The 22,585-nt window shown below is 44.9% G+C and overlaps 3 protein-coding genes across 4 annotated transcripts in view; 1 reads left to right on the top strand and 2 right to left on the bottom strand.

The window, feature by feature from the left end:
- Nucleotides 1-1,547: 1,547 nt before the first annotated feature.
- slc2a9l1 (solute carrier family 2 member 9, like 1) lies at nt 1,548-7,414 on the bottom strand (the record flags this gene model as incomplete). The annotated part of the gene is made up of 12 exons (XM_080846126.1): nt 1,548-1,745; nt 2,296-2,423; nt 2,544-2,619; nt 4,072-4,173; nt 4,333-4,443; nt 4,554-4,741; nt 5,209-5,357; nt 5,500-5,629; nt 5,798-5,922; nt 6,042-6,199; nt 6,335-6,430; nt 7,391-7,414. The coding sequence occupies 12 exons, from the start codon at nt 7,412-7,414 to the stop codon at nt 1,548-1,550; spliced, it is 1,485 nt and encodes a 494-aa protein (XP_080702252.1).
- A 435-nt stretch (nt 7,415-7,849) lies between these two features.
- On the top strand, nt 7,850-11,575 carry psmd6 (proteasome 26S subunit, non-ATPase 6). The gene is made up of 8 exons (XM_080846631.1): nt 7,850-8,065; nt 8,695-8,900; nt 9,160-9,305; nt 9,419-9,638; nt 10,085-10,193; nt 10,902-11,070; nt 11,157-11,234; nt 11,362-11,575. Exons 1-8 carry the CDS (start codon nt 7,921-7,923, stop codon nt 11,456-11,458), a joined length of 1,170 nt encoding a protein of 389 aa, XP_080702757.1. The 5' UTR covers nt 7,850-7,920; the 3' UTR covers nt 11,459-11,575.
- Nucleotides 11,576-11,722: 147 nt separating this feature from the next.
- atxn7 (ataxin 7) overlaps nt 11,723-22,585 on the bottom strand; it is a 30,906-nt gene continuing 20,043 nt past the window's right edge. For both annotated transcript variants that reach the window (XM_080845427.1, XM_080845428.1), the window contains 8 exons: nt 19,667-19,928; nt 19,005-19,276; nt 18,458-18,540; nt 17,754-18,022; nt 17,155-17,356; nt 16,636-16,757; nt 15,411-16,500; nt 11,723-15,179 (listed from right to left, as the gene is read on the bottom strand). In XM_080845427.1, the coding sequence (XP_080701553.1) occupies nt 15,162-15,179; nt 15,411-16,500; nt 16,636-16,757; nt 17,155-17,356; nt 17,754-18,022; nt 18,458-18,540; nt 19,005-19,276; nt 19,667-19,928 (2,318 nt within the window). In that variant the 3' untranslated portion in view covers nt 11,723-15,161. The remainder of the gene's footprint in view (nt 15,180-15,410; nt 16,501-16,635; nt 16,758-17,154; nt 17,357-17,753; nt 18,023-18,457; nt 18,541-19,004; nt 19,277-19,666; nt 19,929-22,585) is intronic.

Below are 22,585 nucleotides of genomic sequence, written 5' to 3'. Positions count from 1 at the left end.
ACTTTAGAATTGCTGTTTCCTGCCAACAAGTAAATGTCAGTAGACCATAAACTGAAAGAACTGAACCACTGAAAACTGGCTTGAACCGGACAAATAATGTAGAGTACTTTTTCTGCAGAACTACCATTCACTTACACAGGCCCTTACTATGGGAAAACCCATGACTGCTTTTCAGTCATTGAGAAAGACAGATGAATAGCCCCCCCAACTGCCTCTCTTGTGTAATTACAATAACAGAACTAGTAGGTCTCACATATTCACATTGAAGAAGCAACATCCACTCATAATGGCATTTCTGAGAAAGACAAAGAGAGAGATTTGGGTGAAATTATATAAATGTAAAAAATAACAATAGTAATAGTATGATATAAATACCATTGTGTAATTATTTATGTAGATTATATAGATTTGGCCTGTATCATACACAACGTAGATAGTAACCCATGATGTGAATAGGATAGGACCTAACTAAAATGAACCTTTGAATAAACATTGTCTATTTCATGTATCACTAAATCACACAAAATCCTCCAAACTTCCACCACACATGCTACACACGCTCAAAGGTGTTGGCTTCCTTATGCTCTGACAAACGTTTGAAGGAAACCTTGAGTCACGTCAGCAGTGTCCAAGCAGTCCAGCTTAAGCACTCCATCTTCATGGCGACCAGGTCTTTTTTTGGAGGGGGGGGGGGGGGGACCTTAAACGCTCCCACTGCAATTCTAATTAATCCGTTCAGTTAATCCTTTTCAGGAGATAAGGAAGGTCTGTGGGGGGTCAGGCCTGATACCACATCTAATTTCAGCCCAGATCGTGCCAATCATTCCTCCAGCCTCAAAAAGCCACTACATGCAGCACTCAGAAGCCGTAAATGAGTCTGCTCCAGCATGTGGAGCCTGGCTGCTGGTGATAAGAGAGCCCTCAGTACAGGCTCTGCCACAGGACCCCTGCTGTGTCTCGGGTGGCTGTAGGAGTTAATGAAGATCCCTGTCTGCCAGAGTACAGCCACAGGCTTGAGATACAGTCCAAAGCAAGGGAGGGCAGCATAAGTGGCTGTGGTCGTGGCTAGGGCCACAGTACAAGAGGTGCCAATGTGTTCAGAATGCTAAAAATGTTTTGCTCGTACTCTCTTCGAAATGAAGAATGGACATCTTAAAAACGTTGATCACACAATGAAGCACCTTTATTGGTCAATTTTTTAAGAAGTGGTCCATTGATCTATATTTACTTCCATCCACTGTTACCCAAGAAAAGGGTTTTCAATTCATACCACAATGTTTTAAAATAAGAATACAGGCTACAGTCTTACATATGACATATTCTTTACACATGCATGGCTTTAAATGTGACAATAATTTAAGTTGGTTCACCTTCAGTGCCACTTGTGATAAGCCATCTTTGATCTCACAATGGAATGTCCAGTCTCCAATCCCATTGGTCATGAATAAAGTGCAGTTGAGATGTGCAGCTTACAAACAAGACTGCACAGACATAAGTCCTCCTTATCATGGATACAAGAAGTCTCTACCCCCCCCCCCCCCCCCCCTTCATAACCTTGTCCCCACGGTGCACATCTTCTCTTCATCCTCTCTTTTCCGAGACCCACACACTTTGATCCTGCTGAACTCCTCGGATATTTCCAGGAGGGTCTTGCCCTTGGTTTCAGGCAGCATGAAGAACACGTACAGAGATCCCCCCATGCAGGTACCAGAGAACAGCAAGAAGCTGAAGGACTTAAACTGGGCCTGTGGAGGGGCAGAGGAGGGAGGGAGGGAGGGAGGGAGGGAGGCAAGACTGTGTAATCAGCAGTGGTAGAGAGAGCTCTCCTTGGAGGTAGGAACTGCACAGGGTTTTCTCCACTCCTGAAAAAGCCACCTAGTCAACTGTAAAAATTGTAATCACTTACTGTCTCATTGGAAAAAAGGTTTAAATTCCATTAAGTGCTTTCAAAGTGAAGGCATTAAATAACATGAAGGCAGAGCCATGGAGGCTTAAGCACTGGGGTTTAAAACCTGAGAACTGATCTACAAATAACAGTTCATTAAGTACTCCAATCCCTAATTGTTAACATCAGAGTGGCAAATTAAACCCATTAAGTCTGACTGCTTTTACATAAAAGACCTCAGTGCATACAAGTGGTGCTTTGTTCTCCAGAGAGCTCCTTGACTTACCTTCAGTGAGAGAAAAGGAATCCCACATAAAGAACAAACTCTGTTACACCTTTGTTCTATTTTTAAAAAAAAAATCATATTTCTTTCATTAATGTGTCATGTTGCCCTGTTCCCTCTTTCTTACTATGAGAAAGGGGAAGACGAATCCGAGGACGGTGAAGCCCAGCCAGCGGAGGGTTCCGGTGAAGACGAAGGCTGCAGGCCGACATGACTGGATGAAGATCTCATGAGTGAGCGAGGGCAGCACTCCAGCTGAGAGGGGGGCAGTGAGAGAATGTCTTACTTCAGCCCGCCGCAACACTGTTTGACACAGTTGAGCAGTGTACCAGTGATGGCATGATGTGATACAGCCTACTTGCTTGTCATACATACCTGGTCCTCCACCATAGAAGATCACAAAGAGGAACAACAAGGCGACGGTGCAGTAAGGAACCCAGGAAGTGTAGTCCTTCACACAAATACGGGAATGAGGCAGAGAAACACACACACATCTTTCCACTATTTCGATTTCTTTGATGGAAAATGAATATAGGTTTGTTAGGAGTTGTATAGCTGTCTAAAATGTTTACACCAACGTAATATGTACGCTGGCGAATCCCCTTCCCTGAGACTAAGGGCCTGATTTACTTACAAGATTGCGCCCATTTCAGGCGTAAAATAGCGGGTGTAAACATAAAATGGTATTTACAAAGGAGGCGCATTTGAGTAGAAGCGCAGATTACCACTGATGGGAGGGTATAAGGAAAAGTGGGTGTGTGCCGCAAAGAGAGGCGCGTTAAGTGCGCCTAATTATGTATTCCGTGGTATTTACTAAAACTGCCTGGCGAGTGCATCTCAAATATGCGGGATAATTATGCGCCTCATAAAAGCACGTCTTAACCAGGAAGCGCATTTTGATTGAGTCTGAAAACTTCGATATGGCAGCAGTTATTAGAGCAAGGCGAAGACACAGACAAAGACAACATGTAGAAAGAAGTTTTTCTACACGACTAACACTTTTCCAATTTCCAAATTGTAGAGCCAGAGCAGCATATTCATTTCACCTTCCATGTTTATTTTGACGTTATAACCAAAATAAGTTCCAAGGCAACCGAACGTCTGAACTTCAGTTTCCCCTGTCCTGTCCACACTACAAGTCCAGTTTTCAAATGTATCCGCCGAGGGCAGCGTTTTTGAAAAGCATAGTTTTCAGAGTTGGAATACACCGTTTTAAAGTAAGGGGTGTTGTGTATTCCTACCAGACTATTAAACGGGATGCTATGGGCAGTTAACCTGGCTATTAACTATCCTAGCTATCTCTAGCTTAGGGAACCATCTTATCAGTTTGCAGTTGCCTGTGTGTCATAAACTCATGTTAATATGTGTAAATATGAACTTGTGAACATAAACTCTTTAATATGAAGCTGCACAGGCACACTGAGGGGTAGCCATAGCAACCCAGAAACTCAATGTTCATTGAAAAGTTTAATTGCCCAAAATCAGCTCACCAATAAAGGACAGTCATGCCCTTAAAGTGATCACACCTTTAAAGTGGACGGGAGGGCTAAAAAGAAAAATATTTATGAGATTCTATATTTACCCGGGTAAGTTTGCTGTAACCTCGTCAACCAAAAGGTCTAATTCTAATTTTAACCCATCATCCATGGTGGCAGGAAAACGCAGGCTATGTCTACCCTATTTTAGCGGGGCGCTATTAACACTAATGGGCGGGGTTAGGCGCTAATGACAAGACGACGTTCTTGTTTGATAAATAGGATGCAAAACACCGTGCGGTATTTTGCGCTTTGGCAAAGGCGCAGATTAAGCTGCGGTCGCTATGTTAGTAAATCTGGCCCTAAGAGTCTGGAGCAGACCATTTGTGAGAAGAAGGGGGAGAGCAGTGAGTGTATAGGGGACTGACCTGCAGACAGAGTGTGACAGTGATTAAAGCCATGATGACAGACATGGCAGCAAATCCTCCCCATATCAACACCCTCCTGCCCACGCTCTCAATCAGGAACGACTGCGCAAACAAACCAAACCAAAATAAAAACCCTAAATAAATAATCAAGCCCCCAGCCACCTCTACCAGTCCGTGTCAATACTACTGGTACAGCGGACTGTGGGCACGCCGACACCAAATATACGTCACCAAATATACGTCCTGTACGTCAGGACTCACGCATGTGATGGAGGTGAGCACCTCGGACACTCCCACACCCAGGGTCACGTAGCGGATCTTATCCTCCGGAATGCCTGCCTCCTGGAATATGTTGTAGGAGAAGACGCTGATCTAGAGGAGGGGGGAAATGTTTAGAGTTCTGAGTAAAGTACGCGGCAGAGTATTTTTTTAAGAAAAAGAGGAAAAGGGGAAATTAAATGAGAGAGGCACTGCAATCTTACGGCAGAGATGCCGCAGAACTGGATGCAGCCATTGACCACCAGCATGGTGATGAGCTGCCAGCGTACGCGCTTATCTCTCAGCAGCTCAAGCAGGCTCTTGGAGCGCTCGCCCCCGATGGCCGTCTGCTCAGCCAGCATCTCCTCCATCTCCTTCTCATAGTCCCCAGGACCCCACAGGCACTGAAGGGCTAAGAGTCCACCAACCCCATCCCCCACAGAGAGAGAGAGAGAGAGAGAGAGAGAGAGAGAGAGAGAAAGAAAGAGAGAGAGTGATAAAGGCAAACAAGCCCAAATGAAGGAAGATAAAGATAGCTTTATTCTAGATTCTCAGTTATAAAATGAGTTTGGATGTTGTTCTCATTTTATATAGAACCTTTTTCAAACTAGCTTATACAATTTCCTGTTTTCATTTAATGCTGAGGTCTAAAATACTGAGGGTGCTCCAGCTCCAGACTATGACGGGGGCGGTCTTGTATCTAGCGATGAGGTGATCTTTCTTTCTGCAGTTACAGTCAATCATTTGTGTGACACTTTAGTCCTGCAAAAAGCACTGTCATCCACGGTGTCCTGGAAAGTTACTTATTTGGGAATGCATGTACAAGCCCAGCAAGTGCTCCCTCCTTTTTAAGGCGACGGGACGAGTATCACTTCTTACCTGACTTGCATTGCTCTGCGTTGTTTTTCTCTATAAGCAAGTACCTCGGCGCCTCAGGGAAGAAAGGCAGAAAAAGCAGCTGGATCATGGCGAACCCGGTCGGCACACAGAGGAGGACATTCCACCACTCCTCACGGCCTAAAACTTCCCTGGCAGGTCCAGGTAGAAAAATTAAAAATGTCAATAGGTTGGATCTGATCTTTTGTTATATTAAATACATGCATATTGGTATTTTGTTCATCAGTGGTGCTTGTGTTGAGATATGGTGAGTTTAGAATAATTCCAGCCTACCTTAGGCCTGCAAGCTGTCCTGACAGTTTGCCAATGGACACAAAGGTTGCTGATGTTAGAGTAACCATCCCCCTTATTCTCTTGGGGGAACTCTCCCCCAGGTAAATGGCATGGACATTGGCCCCTAACCCTATGGTTCACAGTAAAGGGTTGCTATTAATCAGTCAGCTAGGAGAATTTTTGAAGGCATTGAAAACTTTAACCAAACGTTTGTCTTTTACAAATTGCACCTATTTGTAGATCACAGCACTTATATGAACCAGCAATATGTATACAAAAAAGGATGCATTCATCTTACCTGATGTAAACCCATATAATACCCGTGAAATGAGGATCATTTCAAATGAGTTTGCAAATTTACTTGCAAACATGACGGCTGAAGCTATAATAGCGATCACATTATTCCAGATCATAGCTTTCTTCCTGAAAGTTAAACACACTGCAGGTCTGTGAATAATCCCTGTAAAATGAATTTGGTCTGTGGCTAACATCAAATATGTGATGATATATGAAGGAAAGAAATATAGAGATTGAAATATTACCTTCCCAGCTTGCCAATGATTAGTCTCACTCCAAGCGACCCAAACAACCCACCCAAGGCATATAAGGCCACCACAGCAGACCAGATAAATGTGACGGTATCTGGGCCTGGTGGTCCATAGCGCTCCGTCCAACTGCTGTTAATGAAGCTCTTCACAAACTAAAGAGACAACAAACCAGGACAACTGTGTGACAAAGAGCCGTACAATAATATGGCGGTGGGGACTCATTGACTAGATGATGGTGGAGAAACATTTGAGGAGAGGGACAAGGATTTAAAGGTAGTCCATTTTACCGGTGATGGTGAGCTGATGACAGTGACATGGAATCCATTCTGGAAAGTTCCTCCCATTCCCAGCACAATGATGAAGAACAAAGCATTGCCACTGCCCTGCGAGTGGAATCATAAGAGTCAGATGTCTCCAGCATCCAGACTTTTGCGGATGAATCATGGGATGAAGTGGTCACACAACACTCCAAGAGCAGCAGCATCTTAAAACCCTTGCAAATCCTCACCGTTTAGGTTCACAAGTCCTTCAGCACTACACTGAATATAGGTATATCACCTTTCATTCTGGGTTTACAAAGACTCTTCATAAAACTATACATTTCAACATTTTCACTAACACTTATGGGCTGCTGCATGAGTTGAACTGCTTATGCATGAACTGAGCTACATAAGGCCAGCTAATCAGTGAATAAATCAACAAATTGACCCATAAAGTGTTATTCCAATGAAGGAAAGTAACAGGGGATGAACATATAAAACTCCCGTTGTGTCTAAGTACAACAATGACAGACATTCATCCTTGGGTCAAAACATAGGGCATTTTAACCTGTTATGTCTCATTATGCATAAAAGTATAGCCGATAAACTATTTTTGATGAAGCTATGTACATTTCATTCGCTTGTTACTGAGTTAAAGTGACCCAGCCGCTGGGTAGTTTATGCCACATCTAGTGGAGGACAGAAGGGCCCATGTGAACCACTAACCCAACAGCTGGGTTTCAGAAACGACCTTGAATGAGTTAAAATGAACCAAAAAAAAAATGACCCAACAGCCTCAACCCAGCGTACGGGTTGAAAAAAAACAATCTAGCCCTTTTTTGTAGAGTGAAGCAAACTATTGACTCACATGAATGAAGTGTTCAGAAATAATGGGGTTTGCTCTTAATCGTTATAGCCAATAGCTTGAGGTAATACAATTCATTGAATAGGCCTTAACAATTTGAAATTACGCTTTTCTTTGGTAAAATGTTAGGCTAAGAACATGTCAACATGACCGAATACATTTTTTTTTAATTGTTTAATCCACACATGGGTATTTTAAATTGAACAAGAGCTACTTACCAGATGTTTCAGCAAACTGTCCATTTGTACACCACGTCTGGTTCTGAGCGACGCTGAAGTCGTTGTATAGTGACACTTTTACTCAGGCATCCTAAAGAGATTAATGTTTTACACAATGAGCCAGCAAGAATCTTGAGCGTTTTGGCGGACAGTCTCTGACACTGTTGCATCATTCTGGAAATCTAGGGTTGTGTATGGCTCCCAACATGTATGAATAGATTTTGTTTGGTTGAAATATGATGTAGACAACAGAAAATTAAGTAGCCAGATACCACTTGCTTTTGTAGCGTTGGCATGGCACACGCATTTTTGCACTTACATTACTGAATTCTACCAGCAGAGGGCAGTCATCTTTTTGGAAGGTGTTCTTGGTTAGTCACAGATTACCTCTTTGTGTAATCGTTGACTCCACTCAACAGGAAGTGTCCGCAGGTTTGATTTCGCCGTTGTCATTGTAGCAAGAAGCTAGATAGGGATAGTAGAAGTATTAGTGAATCTCTGATTGATAGCCGTGTGTAAAATACGCCAATATGCCTCTGGAAAATTTGGAAGAAGAGGGTCTACCTAAGAACCCAGACCTGAGGATAGCACAGCTCAAATTTTTACTGACACTAGATGGCCATCGACAAGATACAAAAGTTAAATCGGAGCTCATGGAGGCGATCAAAGAAAACAGTGAGTAACGTTAGCTAGTAAACCTCGGGTGCACTCAGTTTATTCAGCTAACGCTAGCGATTTGGCTGTGTAGATTATATTGTAAATTAGGACTATGAGAAACTGATCCTGACATCTGGACATTATTTTTAAAGTTTAAAAGACAACATGTTTCAATATCAACTCTATCTTTTTCATAGTTGTGTATATTAAAGATGTAGCTTTGGCTAGCTAGAAAGCTAGCTAGCTTTGATAGGTTAGTAGCTAGCTGGGCAGGTTATGCTAACATTCTGCGAGTCATTTGACTCAGCAACTGTATCGCTGAATGAATATATAGCGCTGGGTTTTTGGACAAACTTGCTCTGACGTCAATGCTTTAAGAGCAAGTAATCGTTAGTTTTGTGTAACGAAGTAAAAATCAATATAGTCAATTAGTTAGTTAAATATTGTTCCGCAGTTCAGGGGGCGACGTTAGTTAGCTCGCCTACGAGCAAAGCTAACGTCAGTCAAGCAGCCTACGTTGAAGAATGTGTAAACATTAAATATTTTGTATCTTTCCACCGCTAGATTCGTATGTATTCCCACTTGTAGTTAGTGTGTTGTTACCATGGCATATGCTATTTTGAGTGTTGCGATTTGTGTGTTTTCAGACATGGCACCTTACTACGAGGCTCTCTGCAAGGAACTGAAGTGGCCAGTGGATGGGGACCTTCAGAGCAAAATGAAGAAGGCAAATGACGAGGAGTTGAAACGGTTGGATGATGTGTTGGAGGACGCCGAGACAAATCTCGGAGAGAGTGAGATTCGTGATGCCATGATGGCAAGAGCGGAATACTTGATACGGATTGGGGATAAGGTAGGTTACGTTGTTTTCTCTGTTTTACTGGTATGGTGAATGTTCAAAGAAATACAGTACAAATATTCCAGAAATGATTGTACGAGTTCGCTTGCTGCATAACATTATCCGAATTTCCTTCAATTGTGCCTGTGTATTGCATTATTTCACTAATTTGCTTCTTAAATAGACCATTAGTGATGTTGACTTACTCGGTTGAATATACGAGTATATTTGTGGTCAGTCAGGATAACGTCTTGTTTTTTGCGCGTGTGTTCAGGAGAGAGCCCTCACGGCCTTCAGGAAGACATATGATAAAACTGTGGCTCTGGGACACCGCTTAGACATCGTCTTCTACTTGCTCCGGATTGGCTTGTTTTACATGGATAACGACCTCATCACACGCAACACAGAGAAAGCCAAAAGGTAAAGCACTGATAAAACCACAGTGATTTTGGTCTTGTAACAATCTTCTCTTTTGCATTGTCAAGTAACTATTGATATGGTTCTAATGGATATGTTTTTTTTTCTGAGTGAAGTCTCATTGAGGAAGGTGGTGATTGGGATCGGAGGAATCGTTTGAAGGTGTACCAGGGGTTGTACTGTGTGGCCATTCGTGACTTCAAGCAGGCAGCTGAGCTCTTCCTGGACACAGTGTCCACCTTCACCTCCTATGAGCTGATGGACTACAAGACCTTTGTCACATACACTGTGTATGTGTGCATGATTGCTTTAAAGCGACCGGACCTTAGGGAAAAGGTATGTTTATAGTAGCACTTAGTGACATTTAATCAATGTAATTAAGTAGGGTACTAAATCATAAATATTAGAATTTAATATTTACATGCTGTACTGTTTATCATGTATTCCATATCTGTGGAGTGTAAAGAAGCTGACCATTTACACATTAAAGAGCTATAATACATATAGCCTGTACAAATATCTGTAGATGATTGAGGTATTCCATTAATACAGAAACTGTTTTGGGACTAAAGTTTCAGAATGTTGCAACCTATTTGGAGTATTGGGGCTTGTTGCATTACTCTGGACATTTTACTGAGATATGTTTCATGATATGCTGCAAATCTTCATAGCTATTTACTTTGTTGAAACTTTGCAAAATGATCCTAACCTATAATTGTTCAAAGCTGGTCATAACAGGGTGATTTTACATTATGGATCCGATTCGTATATCTCTCCCTCAGGTTATCAAGGGGGCTGAGATTCTTGAGGTCCTGCACAGTCTGCCTAACATCCGCCAATACCTGTTCTCCCTCTACGAGTGCCGCTACTCTGTGTTCTTTCAGTCTCTGGGTGAGTCAGCTGCACATCACCTCCAACACCTCCTCAAGCCCTTGCAATAGTCCCTCAGACAGGAGACTATTGGTCCTTTTGACATCTCTAGTACCCTCACATACCTCTATTAGGAAACAGAACATGTAAATACTGAACTGTTGTAGGGAAATGAATCACACATGGTGCTCATACCTATAATCTATGCCACCGGTTTTACAGTAGGACTTAGAGGGACTTCATTAAAAAGACCATGTTGGCTTATAGCACACTGAATCGTTCTGTTCATAAGTTGTTCTGTGCCATTTGTGTGTGTGTGTGTGTGTGTGTGTCCGTGCAAAACTTAAGTGTTGAATGTGTGCATAGTACTACGAAGACAGAGCTAATTCCTCGGATGCCTGTTGGAACCAAACATGCCCGCTCCAAATTCTATCTTCCTCTCCACCTCATGCTGGGAGAAAAGTATGTCCTCTACTACCCACAGATTTGTGTCAGCCAGTGCAGGTTTTAAGTGCGTTTTTTTAAGGGATTGGATGAGTCATAGGTGGTGTCCACCACTGCCTCATGTATGTGAGTGTGTCAAGGTCAGGGTGAACAGCTCAATTTAGAGCTGGGTCAACTGAAGGGAGCAACACGCAGAGACTACACACACACACACAAAGACAGACATACACATGTAGGGTTTCCCCCTTAGCCCGTGATGAGTCTTTCTGTTTTACCCCTGCGCAGCTCGAGTGGAGCAGGACATGAAGAAGGACTGGCTGTTTGCTCCGCACTACCGCTACTACGTGAGGGAGATGCGCATCCTGGCCTACAGCCAACTGCTGGAGTCCTACCGCTCCCTCACCCTGGGCTACATGGCCGAGGCCTTTGGAGTCAGCACCGAGTTCATAGACCAGTGAGTCCCCCCCCCGCTCCACGGTAGAACCAGGGTGGTCCAGTGGTAGTGCATACTTAATTTGTCCTTCTTTTGCCCCTCCATAGGGAACTGTCCAGATTCATTGCAGCTGGCCGGCTGCACTGCAAAATCGACAAGGTCAATGAGATTGTTGAGACCAACAGGTAAATACAGATAGGGAGTGAAACCAATTTCAGTCTTTTGGTATTCTGTCATGCAACCTGCAGTTATTTGGATTACGTTTTCCTAATCCTCTTTCTTATGGTTCTCTTCTCCTTGCTCTTTTCGCAGGCCTGATAGCAAGAACTGGCAGTATCAGGAGACCATTAAGAAGGGAGATCTTCTGCTGAACAGAGTCCAGAAATTGTCCAGAGTTATCAACATGTAAGAAGGTGTGAAGTCTTTGTTATGCGAGCAACCTTGGTGGTTGTACTTAATACTTATGCCTCATTAGTCTGAAGAAGTTACCCTTTTTTGTGTATATAATAAAAAAACTTTTCAGAGACAGCCTCTAAATGTCTTCATTTCAAGTTCAGCTTCAAGTTGTCCAATTTTTGTCATGTAAGTCAGTCAAGGCCAACATCCAAGAAGTACAAGAAACCTTGTTTGTATAAATAACTGTATAAATTATTTTTATTTACAGAAACCTGTTACAAAACAAATAGACTATACAATCTTTACTTTAAATAGTAAGTCTAACCTACTATGTTTTGTTCATGAATTACTTAGCAGCCAACACACAAAAGTCCAGCTGATCAAATGATTTTTGATTATGTATACAAAAAAGAAATCAAATATACACACTTTTACATGAGTTTCTATGTGGAACCATAACCCCGTAAGTAAGCTGTGTCCGGTCTCATTCACATTCCAAGTCTATGGTGCTGAGTCAAACATCCTCACAAAGTTTCCAATACATAGAAACATTGTCAGTTGAGTTGGAAGGTAAACAAAAACATTTAAAAGGGGTTAAGAGCAAATCATTCTAGACTTAAAAACCTTGAAATCTGGGGTGTCTGTGAAAATATAGCTATTCCTCTCACCTGAAACCCCTGGATAGAAAAACAAAAACAAGTCAGGTTTCACATGTAGGACTGATAGGCAGGTTCATCAAGCAAGCTCCTAAACCATTTCGTAACATTCAAGTAATGGAAAGAAAAAGAAATACTGAACAATGCTCTCTGCCCTCAAAACAGTCGATAGGAAACTAATTCAGGCACTTTCTTTTTTCTTCATTATTTTATAAAAAGCGGCAAATTAATTTTTAATTAAAAGCAGTGTTTTCGGATTAAGGTTTGGCAACAATTGATGCAAAGTATGCAAGTTCATCCACCTTGCTGTTGAAGAATTGCTTCCTTCAGCCACTGTTGAGCGTGTTGCCGTACAGATAGGTAATGGTAATATGATTCATGACATCTGACACACAGGCAGGGGAAATGGTAAGGACACAGGTAGCTTGGACACAGGTAGCCTCACACACAGTATCACAGGCCATCTTATTCACATTCTAACCTCGCCGTGGTTGATTAGGAGGCAACATGATGAGAGAAACTTTTGGAAAAATATGATGCATCAAGTGATTGATACTCCCGCTACAGTGGTAAAACTCATCTTAAAAGATCCCAGTATGTGTGACTTATGCTCTGGTTGCTATTTAAGAGGCATATTGCATTATTGGCTTGGCAGTGAACCACTTCAAATAATCTTAAAAGTTATCCTTTTTGTACTAAATAAATAATAATGATCTCAATTGTACCAAAAATTGTGTGTAAGAAAATGCCTGTGCAAAAATACATCTCAATATGTACAATTCTTTTTTTTTCACAAAATATGTATTCTGAAATAGGGATACTTCAATATTTTTTTTTTTAGTTTATGTACGAAAAAAGCCAAACAAAGATAGAAAACACTCTGCTTTTTCAGCTAGGTCTGGTGACTTGACATCACTGGAGTTGAGACGGGGCCAGAAGACGCAGCGGGAGGCCACACCTTCAAGCACACAATAGATGACCATGTATGTGAAACAAAACCAAGACGCGACTTGGGAAATCCTAAACATGTCCCAAACAAACATGAAAACTATTGCCATTTCAAACTCCATGGGGGAACACCTGGCGGCGTTTGTTCATACATTTGAGACTAATTCTAAGTGAGACTCACTCTAAGTGAAACATCTATATTAGGTGATTGGCTGCTAGATCAGCTTACGTTGCAAGTGCCAATTGTTACAATACTGGTAAACTCTGCTGGGATAAGTGTTGCATTTGAGACCTGAAAGTGTCAGATATGCCATCCTCTTTGGGTAGGTTATGCCAGAAGGGTTAATAGAGCACATTAGAGTGTTGTGGAAAGAAAAAGCCACACCTGTGTCCCAAACAAGGGGTCAATGAGTTGGAACACAAAGAAAACGCAACACTTGGGGTCCTTCACAAGACACCACTACCTTTGCTCACTATCTCTCACACATCTTGGAACTGCTCGAGAACAGTATTATATTACAGGGACATCAGTGCTCTGTGCATTCTCAGGTAGTCAAAGACACTATGAGTATGTAAGACCGTTGTGTTTAAGGGACCACAGAGGTGAATCTGCGTGTTAGTGACGGACTGTTTTCGCTAGACACTGATCAGATGTGACCTACACATGCAACAGGTTCTGAAATTAGGCTGCTACATAGTCATCGGTCATGACGATGATAAATGCAAAGACTTAAAAATCACAAAATCAAAACGTTCTCCAGTTGAACTAAAGAAATCACGTTTCATGAGGGTTAATGTTAGTACTTTGTTTCACTAAGCAAGTAGGCTGCCTCGCAAGTTGTGAGCCATTCCTTTATGCACTCTGAAGTATGCGGTTCAAGCCTCGGACAAGAGGCATAACCTAGTGTTCAATCTACAGAGTTCTAATCAAGTGTTTTTGGTTACGTTGGTAGTGACTGACTTGGTTAACTGCACTGATTCCCCCACCCTGCTCCAAATATGTGCTTTCTGTGTACAGTAGGTAAACTAGGCTAATACTTCTGAAACTAAGTTCAGATTTTAACTATTGGCTTCTATCACAGTTGAAAACCGTTTGCTTGCGCTACCACTGCCATATGTGTTTATCCCTTAATGTATTCTCTACCCTCAAAAAAAATGAAAAACACCATCTCATCAGATTATCTCAGACCCGTTTCACAGTCGGTTTGATTGTGGTGTGTAGTTAATCGCTCGACAGTGGTATGCATGACAAAGCTTTTTGTTTTTTTTCCTGAAATACATTTTTTTCTGTGAATGCAATAGTTTTAAGGAAACATTAAGACTACAATTTTGCATACTTCTTCAGTGTAAGGTAATCTGGGAATTGGTTTGCAACTTCCCGTCACATCTCCAACTAAACTCTATTTGTCCCGTCGCTGTTCTCATTTTCAACGAGAATAATAACACTTCACTGAACAGACCTCCTGAGTGACTGCGTTTTTAGTGTTGGAACTCTCAATGGCTCAAACCCGTCACTCTAGAACAGTTGTGGATTTTCAGAAGCTTTTTTCCAGTAGTCCAGCAGAATCTGCCCTGACTTAACACTCAGGCTCTCAGGCTCCCACACACTCACATACGCACACATGGACACATTCACACATGCAAACACGCAAAAATGGAAGAGAGGTGGAAACTTGATTTTGCCTTGCTGGCTCTCCAGTTGCTCCCTGTTCTGCAAGGTTGCGGTGATGGCCTCGAGGGTGTTTACCTGCCCTTTTTCCATACTACTGTCACTCAGCACCAGGCCACAGTCAGGGCACCTCCCCCTTCTCCTTCTCCTCCTTCTCCTTCTCCTCCAGCGCCACCAGAGCAGCTCACTGTTGCCCCCTAGTGGTGAGGTGTGCTGGAAACCCTGCCCCTAGTCTCCCTCTTGATCTCTACACTTTGGCCCCACGGTCTTTGCAGCGCAAAACCCACATGGCTTTAAGAGGACTTTCCCATGATGTCACCAGACCATCCAAGAAGTTTTTTCAACCCCTGAGGATCATGGGAAGCCGAGAGCAACGTATCAGAAAGGCCTCGTCCTCTGGATTCGTCTCGCCGTCAGACACAGTCCAGCCCTGGCCCCCAATGTCAGGGACGTGCCTTTGGCTGCGGGAAAAGCACAGGAAACAGTCTGACACTATACAATTTAAACATTAACAGGAAGTCAGCAAGAACAACATGTCTTCATGATCTGTTCTGAATTTACAAGAAATGCCCTTTCGAAGAAAAACATAAAGAATCTGGGCTACAACTACAGGTAAGTCATGTAAGCTACATAGTATGCACAGATAAAAGCTTGGCTGTGAACTTGACAGGCAGACTGGTGGTGCAGCTCACCTGATGTATGAGGGAGTTGTTGGAGAGACCTGACGTGCCGGGGATGGTGCGCGCGTGTTTGCTGTGGATGTTGTTGACAGATGGAGACTTGGCCACCTTGGGCCTTCCAGGGCCCTGGCCTCCACTCAGCCCTCCTGAGCTGTTGATTGCGCTGGAGGCCGGGGAGCCCTTGCGTTTCTTGCCCTCCATGCGGGCGTCGGGGTGGCCGAAGGTGCCGTGCTGCTGCCCACTGTCGCCGCCCTGGTGGACGAAGGGCCCGAGCGAGAGCGTGGAGTCGCTGCTGTTCATCACCACGCTCATGCGCTTGATAGACTCGGCTGGGCTGGCGGAGGGCGGACCGCGGGCCGAGGGCTCATGCCGAAGGCTTAGCCCGCTTGTCCGACCCGGAGTGCAGTTCAGCCCTACAGTGTAGACACCGGTGTGCGAGGAGGAGGAAGAAGCGGCGGTGGAGGAGGGGTTGGAGGAGGCAAGCGAGGCATGAAAGGAGCTCCCAGAGCTGCCCGAGCCCACTACACAGTTTCTCTTGAAAGGGGACAAGGAAGAGGATGACGAAGATGAGGTGGAAGAAGGGCTGGCCTCGGTAGTGTATGCCATTAGCAGGGAGCTGTTCTTCCGCTTCTTACCCAAACTGAGGCTGGCACCACTGCTGCTGCTGCTGCTGTTGGTGGTGGCGTTGGTGGAGTGGGCCATGCTGGCAGAAGGCTGCTCCTTGGGCCTAAAGGAGGACTTGCTGCTGGTCCGAGGCTGCTTGAGAGGCCGTCCGGAGGCCAGCGAGGGGAGCGAGGGGTGGGGCGAAGGCATCTGGGGCGACGAAGACACTTGTCGGGACTGTGCGCCGTAGGCATGGTGCTCAGCCGAGCCCTGGCCAGCAGCGCGGGCATTTAAGGTTGTCCCATAGGAGAGGGCAGACTTGCCGTCATGGGACTGCCCATAGGCCGGCGGAGGGGGCGCTGGTGGGGCAGGGGAGGGGCTTCGGAAGCCTGAGTGGGATGGAGAGACACTGTGGGGGGTGGTGGTCGTAGAGAAGGAGGAAAGGGAGTTTGTGCTTGTCCTGTGGGCCGATGAGTTCTCCAGCGCTAGTGGGATTTTCCTGGAAGGTAATTGAACAGTTGTACAATTAGTTACGAGTCAATTCATCGTCAACACATTAGGGAGAAGGTAGGAGGGAGCAAAAAGGCTCCAGACTGTATGAACAGAGCCAAATGCATGCGGCGTGAAGACTCACTTCCACATCTGAGAGTTGACATGCTTGTCCATCATTACGCTGAACGCACAGCGCACTCGGTCCCAGCGTCGGTCGAACGAGTGACAGCTCCTCCCGTACAGGCGGCTCCCAAAGGTGCAGTACTGAGGGGAGGACAACAGAGGAAGGCTACATCACTCCCTGTCCACTGCCTTAGCAACAACCACAAATCCACAAGCAGCAGCCAGAGGGTCGTTTCTTTATACCATGATCATTCTCACAGCAGGGATCATGAGTAAGTTAGGACTGATGTTGGCTATATCTGTGCAGAGCAGAAACCCTCTACTTAATCTGGTACCACGGGGAGCTACTCACTAAACTGTAATAAAGCAACGCTCAGCATAAACCCTTGAATGCATAATAACTCACATAAATCACTGTCGTTCGGCTTCAACTAGCAACATGCTTTAAATAGTGGGCTCTGGATATGGGGGTAACCTGCACAGCCACAGCAACCAGGGCTGCCAGATGGCCAGGCTCGTGGGCCGTGGGGGTACTTACAGCTGCCGGCCGCGGGTGGTAACCTGAATAGTGGCAGTCCAGTTTGTCTGGGCCCTCCTCGCGCTCTTCGTTCTCCCCCTCGTCGCTGGACAGGCGTGTCTGGCTGTCGACAGCCGCAGGTGGCGTATGGTGGGGTGGCTCGTGGGCCGCACTGGGGTCTCCCTGGGCCGGGCCCCCACTGTGAAAGGTACTGCTGTTCAGTCTGATCACCACAACAACAACAACAACAAAACACACCAATCACTTGCAATCAATACGACAGTGACAATTTACAAATTAAACCATTATACCTTCACCGTAAAAGTAAGTATCTACCACAACACTCTTATTCTCAAAAAATGACTGCCAATTATCTTCCTTATTTCATAAGGCAGGACAGGACAGACAAATAGCAAAGAATCCCAAAGCCTTGCTATGTTTCAACTGCAACCTTGTGTTTTGGCATCTCCTATCATCTGAATAAGAAGCATCACTACTAATAAGAGCGTGGCCACCACAAGAACTGTAGCTATGACGACATGCTGAGGCAGTTTTAACTGAGAGGAGAGAGGTGAGAATCCAGGGAGAGCAAGGTGAGGGTGAGGGCAAGGGCTACTCACCGTGGAAGACCAGGATTGTGAGGTTTGGGTTTGCTGGGGAGCGAAGGCTTGGTGGCATCGGTGGTACCGTTGCCATGGGAGACCTGGTGGGGGTCTTGTAAAAGGCGTGAGGGGGGAGGATGAGGGTCCCTGAGAGGGGGGGTTTGCAGGGGGAGGTCAGACCTGTGCTGGAGCTCCTTCTCCCTGGCTTTGCTCTTGTGCTCGGCCAGCAGCGTGTCGAAGCGCTTCCCCCGGCCCGGGACGGCCCTCCTCTGGCTTAAGGAATGTGTCTGTGGTGAGACAGAGACACACGTGGGGGGGGGGGCAGGGACACACGTGGGGAAGGGGAGAGACAGAGACACACACGGGGAAGGGGAGAGACAGAGACACACACGGGGAAGGGGAGAGACAGAGAAACGTGGGGAGGGGGAGAGAAAGAGAGGGAGAGAATGTAGTTTTGGTTAAAGCAGACAGATGAGGTAAAAGAGTGGAAGCTTGTTTTAGGCTTCACCTTTTGCGAGCCTTATAGCTACTGAGTTCAAACTTCAGTGCCTACACCAGAGGTAAACTTGAAAGTTCACCCAGATAGGATATGTATTTACTTCAGACTACAGGCTGTTTTTATAGCTGCTAGAATATGAGAACATTACCAAATCTTACAAAAGGAGTTGACTGCACCATAACTGGTTAAGGGCAGGTGCATGGTGTGGTTAAAGGCTAGATACCTTGCATGTTAAGGATCTTGTGCATGGCTTCCTTGCTGGCAGGTCCACGACCCCACAGTGGACGTCTGGATTGAACTCGCGCTCTGTATTGTGGGAGCATCACAGCAGCAGGTAAGGGATAACAGCAATCAAGGCAATTAGGCTGTTAGGTTTGCATATCAGGACATCTCAATGGCCTTAAACCATGAACACCACACGTTTCCTCCAAATACATAGTTTCCAGTGTTTTACTTTTTAAACTCAAGTGTACTGCTGTACCTGGCGCTCAACTGTAACTGTAACTATTTACTGTAGTCATGGTTATCAGTCCAGAGCACTTAACAGCAACTAAACGTTTCACTAGATCTAGTCGTAAGGTGTAAAGTAACTACTTTTGTCACCATGGTGTAATGGGACAAAGAGCCGACATTCCCGGTTCTTTGGTCATGGTCCACCGAATCAGATACTAAATGTAGAAACACTACGTCCTCAACATAAGTTGGCAACATTAGTAGTCTTAGTACTACCAGCAAGACAAGATTTGGTTGGTTGGCAACGAGACACTCACCTTGTATGGGTCTCTTGTACTGCAGTCGCTTGCTACTAACACTGTTGTCCTGCTTCTTGTCCGGCAAGGAGAGGTGGCCCTTCCCGTTTGGGATATGCCCGGAGGCGAGTGTGGGAGGCTTTGGTATGGATGGGCAACTAAGGCCTGGCTTCATGGGGGAGCTCACAGTGGTGGAGGAAGAGGCGGGTGCGTGGCCCATCTTATTGGCAGAGGACTCCGCCTTCACCTTCCAGGAGTCCCCCTTCTCCACTTTGACGGTGGCAGGGGTCGGTCTGCCAAGGAGACAAGAGAAAGATCAATTCCCGGCCACAAAAAAACCTTGTAGCAATGAAACCATATTTTTAATTCAGTACTCCCACTTGCCATTCATTCCCAACTGACAGAACAAACGGGGCTAACACTTCTTTAAAGGGTAAGGAATCCACATTTGATCTGCAATATCAGCCCTACTCTTTCTAGTATATTCCTCCCAAAACTGCTCCGATCAGGAACGCTTAGTTCCAGATTTATGAGGCTGGGAGGCAGACTTCTGACAGATCTTCCTCCGCTGGGACACACAAATAGGCTCAGAGACTTAGATGTGTGAGATGAGAGGCTGGGTGAGAGGAGGGGGAGAGTCCAAGGCCCCCCCCCCCCGCCCCTCGCAGCTTTGCCATACTCACATTTTGTCGTGGGGCACCTTGGGGAAGAACGGGGGTCTCCCGTGACCGGAAAACTCTTTGGCTGATTTGTTCGTTTTGGAGTTGGAGGAAGAGGAGGAGGAGGACAAAGACGTGCTGTTCCCCATGGATGGGCGTCCGGCGACCCCACCGCTGATGCCCCCTCCCCCACTGCCCCTGCTCCTGTGTGGCAGGGTGGACATGGCGTAGGCAGGTGAGGGTGCCACGGACGAAGAGGGCTTGCTGGACGAGCTGTGTCTTCTTTCTGCAGTGGAGATGGTCACAAGTCATACAGGTCACACAAGGGCAACAGCAGATAAAACCTCAGATAAGAGTCCGATTCAGTTACTCAAACACAAGTTAAACACAGTCACCTATTCCAATGACATTTGGAATTATCCGTTAGAGTTTAACTTCAGACAACTACCGCCACACATACTTCAATACTCATACATACTAAACTACAGCTGCAAGTACAGACACTTGTGGGAATCAACCCTAAAAAGTCAACTGTCAGGATAATCCTCTCATATTATGAATCATTACTGCAGTATTTTGGTAACACGTGACGAGTGACACACTTCATGAAAATGTAGGAGCCTTACAAGAAGAGTTAAAAGAGTGGTGAGGAAAAGAATCCTTGTTATTAATTTCCTCTTAGTGAAAAATCAACCACACAAACTGGAAAAGCACACACACTGATTATAAAGCATCCTAAGTGAAAAAAGACAACAGCAGATCAGACTCATTGGCAGCTAATATATGAAGCTCATATCTAAGATTATAATATATCAACACCTCCAATTGACAAATAAATAAGGCCCCATCGCGCCCCAGAGATAAACTGGAAATGTTAAACCAAATCCATACAAATTAGTCTGAGGGTATGAGAAGCGACAGAAATAGAAAGAAATACAAAGTGATGACCTGTGAAAAAAAAAGAAAGCATTCATACATCACAATCACACAAAAGAACATCCAAAGGCAGAGAAGACGCAGTCTGCAACATGGGGGAAAGTGTGGGGAGTGGGGAAGGCACTCAAATGCTAACACATCATTCTGCACAGTGCCACTCAGAGTTCATGTCAGACTCCCACTAAGCACTGGCAATATTTAACACCAAACCTGCAGCTGACGCATTAACTAACTGCTGATGTAACAGTCCACTGTAAGGTGAAAAACACAACACATTCCCTGTCAGTCAGAGCCAGAGCCAGTGCAGAGAGGAATAAGGAGAGAGATAAGGAGGGAATCAACATCAAGAGCATATCGTTTGTGTTTGCGCTGGGGACTGACTGGGAGGGGCGGGGAGGGGAGGGGGGGGGGGGGGGCGCACCCTGAGCACGCTGTGAGGACAAACACAAGCGACGGAGCAGCAGCAGCAGGCGCGCCACACCGCCTCTGGCTGGCACATCAGCACAACACACACCGATTCCACCAACCGTCTGCTAACTCCATGCGGCTCTGGGCTGCCGGCCAGCAGCTTGTCTCGGCGGGTGTGTGCTACAGTGTCGCGCACCCACCCAACAACCAACCCACCAACCAACCCCTGCTGCCCTGACTCGGTCCCACCCAATCACCAGTCTTTCGTGCTCCACTGTTGCTCCCCATATCTGCTTTCTATCCAAACACACACACACACACACACACAAACACACACACACACACACTCACATTCACTTAATATAGAGTTACTTCACCAGAATTATTTCATATACCATTCCATCAACAGCCTGTGTCTCTACCTCAGAACTTCAACAACCAACATTTGGAAGTGAGGCTTAATCTGACAAAATGATCTACTGTTACAAGCTTAGGCTGACATTAAAGAACTAGCAAAAACTGACTATTGCCTTGCCCCCTGTTGCCTGTGTTGAGGCCACAAAGTTGCCCTTGAACACTTTGCAAAGACACCAGCCCACTACCAGCTAGCAGGTTCATTCTGTGCTAGCATGACAGGAAATAACTCTCCATACCAAACTATAAACAAAGCAGCATTTGCTTACCATTTTCACACCACTATTTCTCAACACAGACGGTTTTGTAATATAGTTACTTCTTAATCAAGATAAGATTAGTTGCAAATGGCACTGGCGCTGTCAACCCTGGGTCTTTAGGTTGTGGAAAAAGAAAGGAAGAGGTGGAGTGCAACTGGGTGCAATCATGAACAGGCCTAATACAGCGACAGGCTCAAAGGGCTTTTCTTAACCTGTGATGGAGATGAAGATGAAAAATCTGCCGACTAGTGCCGAAAATACTTATCCATTCTGAGCATGTGACTGACTGGCTGGTAGACGCCCTATCTCTAACTTTCTTTTCATGATTGTTTCAATTGACCCTATGCAAATATAAGACAGTCTACGGTTACATCTAAGCATCCCATACCCATATTTGAGTCCAATCTCAATCCAGATTACAAATCTCTGTTATCATCACTGTACCTCAAAATCAGCTACCAACCAAGTAACTATTTAGATGCATCCAAAGTGACTTACAACTAGCAACCTTTTGATAACTAAACGACTTCTCTACCTCCTGTACCACTGACGCCCCTCTGCAGTAAATAGCTATAATTTCCTACAACTCTACGATAGCAAACAGGCTATCTGCATACTGTGGTAATCTTTTGAGTAATGTTAACAGATTGATGATGATAATTGTTCGTTTTGAGGTCAAGTGCGAAAATTGAATTAGTTAATGGATTTCAAATTGCTAAATGCTAACTTGTTGAACACTGACGGCTGTACTAGTTACCCCACATTAGCTAAACACTTGTGTACTGTAACTCCCAACAACACAGATGTAAACATGTTAGGATGAATTGATTAACTGTCTGTTATGGAACCAAATTGCCAATATCAATCTACACAGCGACTTTGGTAAAAGTCATTTAAGAAACCTAGACCCGATGCTGAACCTTGT

Source organism: Sprattus sprattus (genome assembly GCF_963457725.1).
Source record: "Sprattus sprattus genome assembly, chromosome: 10".
Lineage (NCBI taxonomy): Eukaryota > Metazoa > Chordata > Actinopteri > Clupeiformes > Clupeidae > Sprattus > Sprattus sprattus.
This window is presented reverse-complemented; position numbering and strand designations above follow the sequence as displayed.

What these genes read in the sequence shown, in the direction of transcription:
- psmd6 (XM_080846631.1), top strand. Translation starts at nt 7,921, where the DNA reads ATGCCTCTGGAAAATTTGGAAGAAGAGGGTCTACCTAAGAACCCAGAC. An exon ending in TGATACGGATTGGGGATAAG is followed by an intron (nt 8,901 to 9,159) that starts GTAGGTTACGTT and finishes GCGTGTGTTCAG; the next exon opens with GAGAGAGCCCTCACGGCCTT. An exon ending in GAGATTGTTGAGACCAACAG is followed by an intron (nt 11,235 to 11,361) that starts GTAAATACAGAT and finishes CTCTTTTCGCAG; the next exon opens with GCCTGATAGCAAGAACTGGC.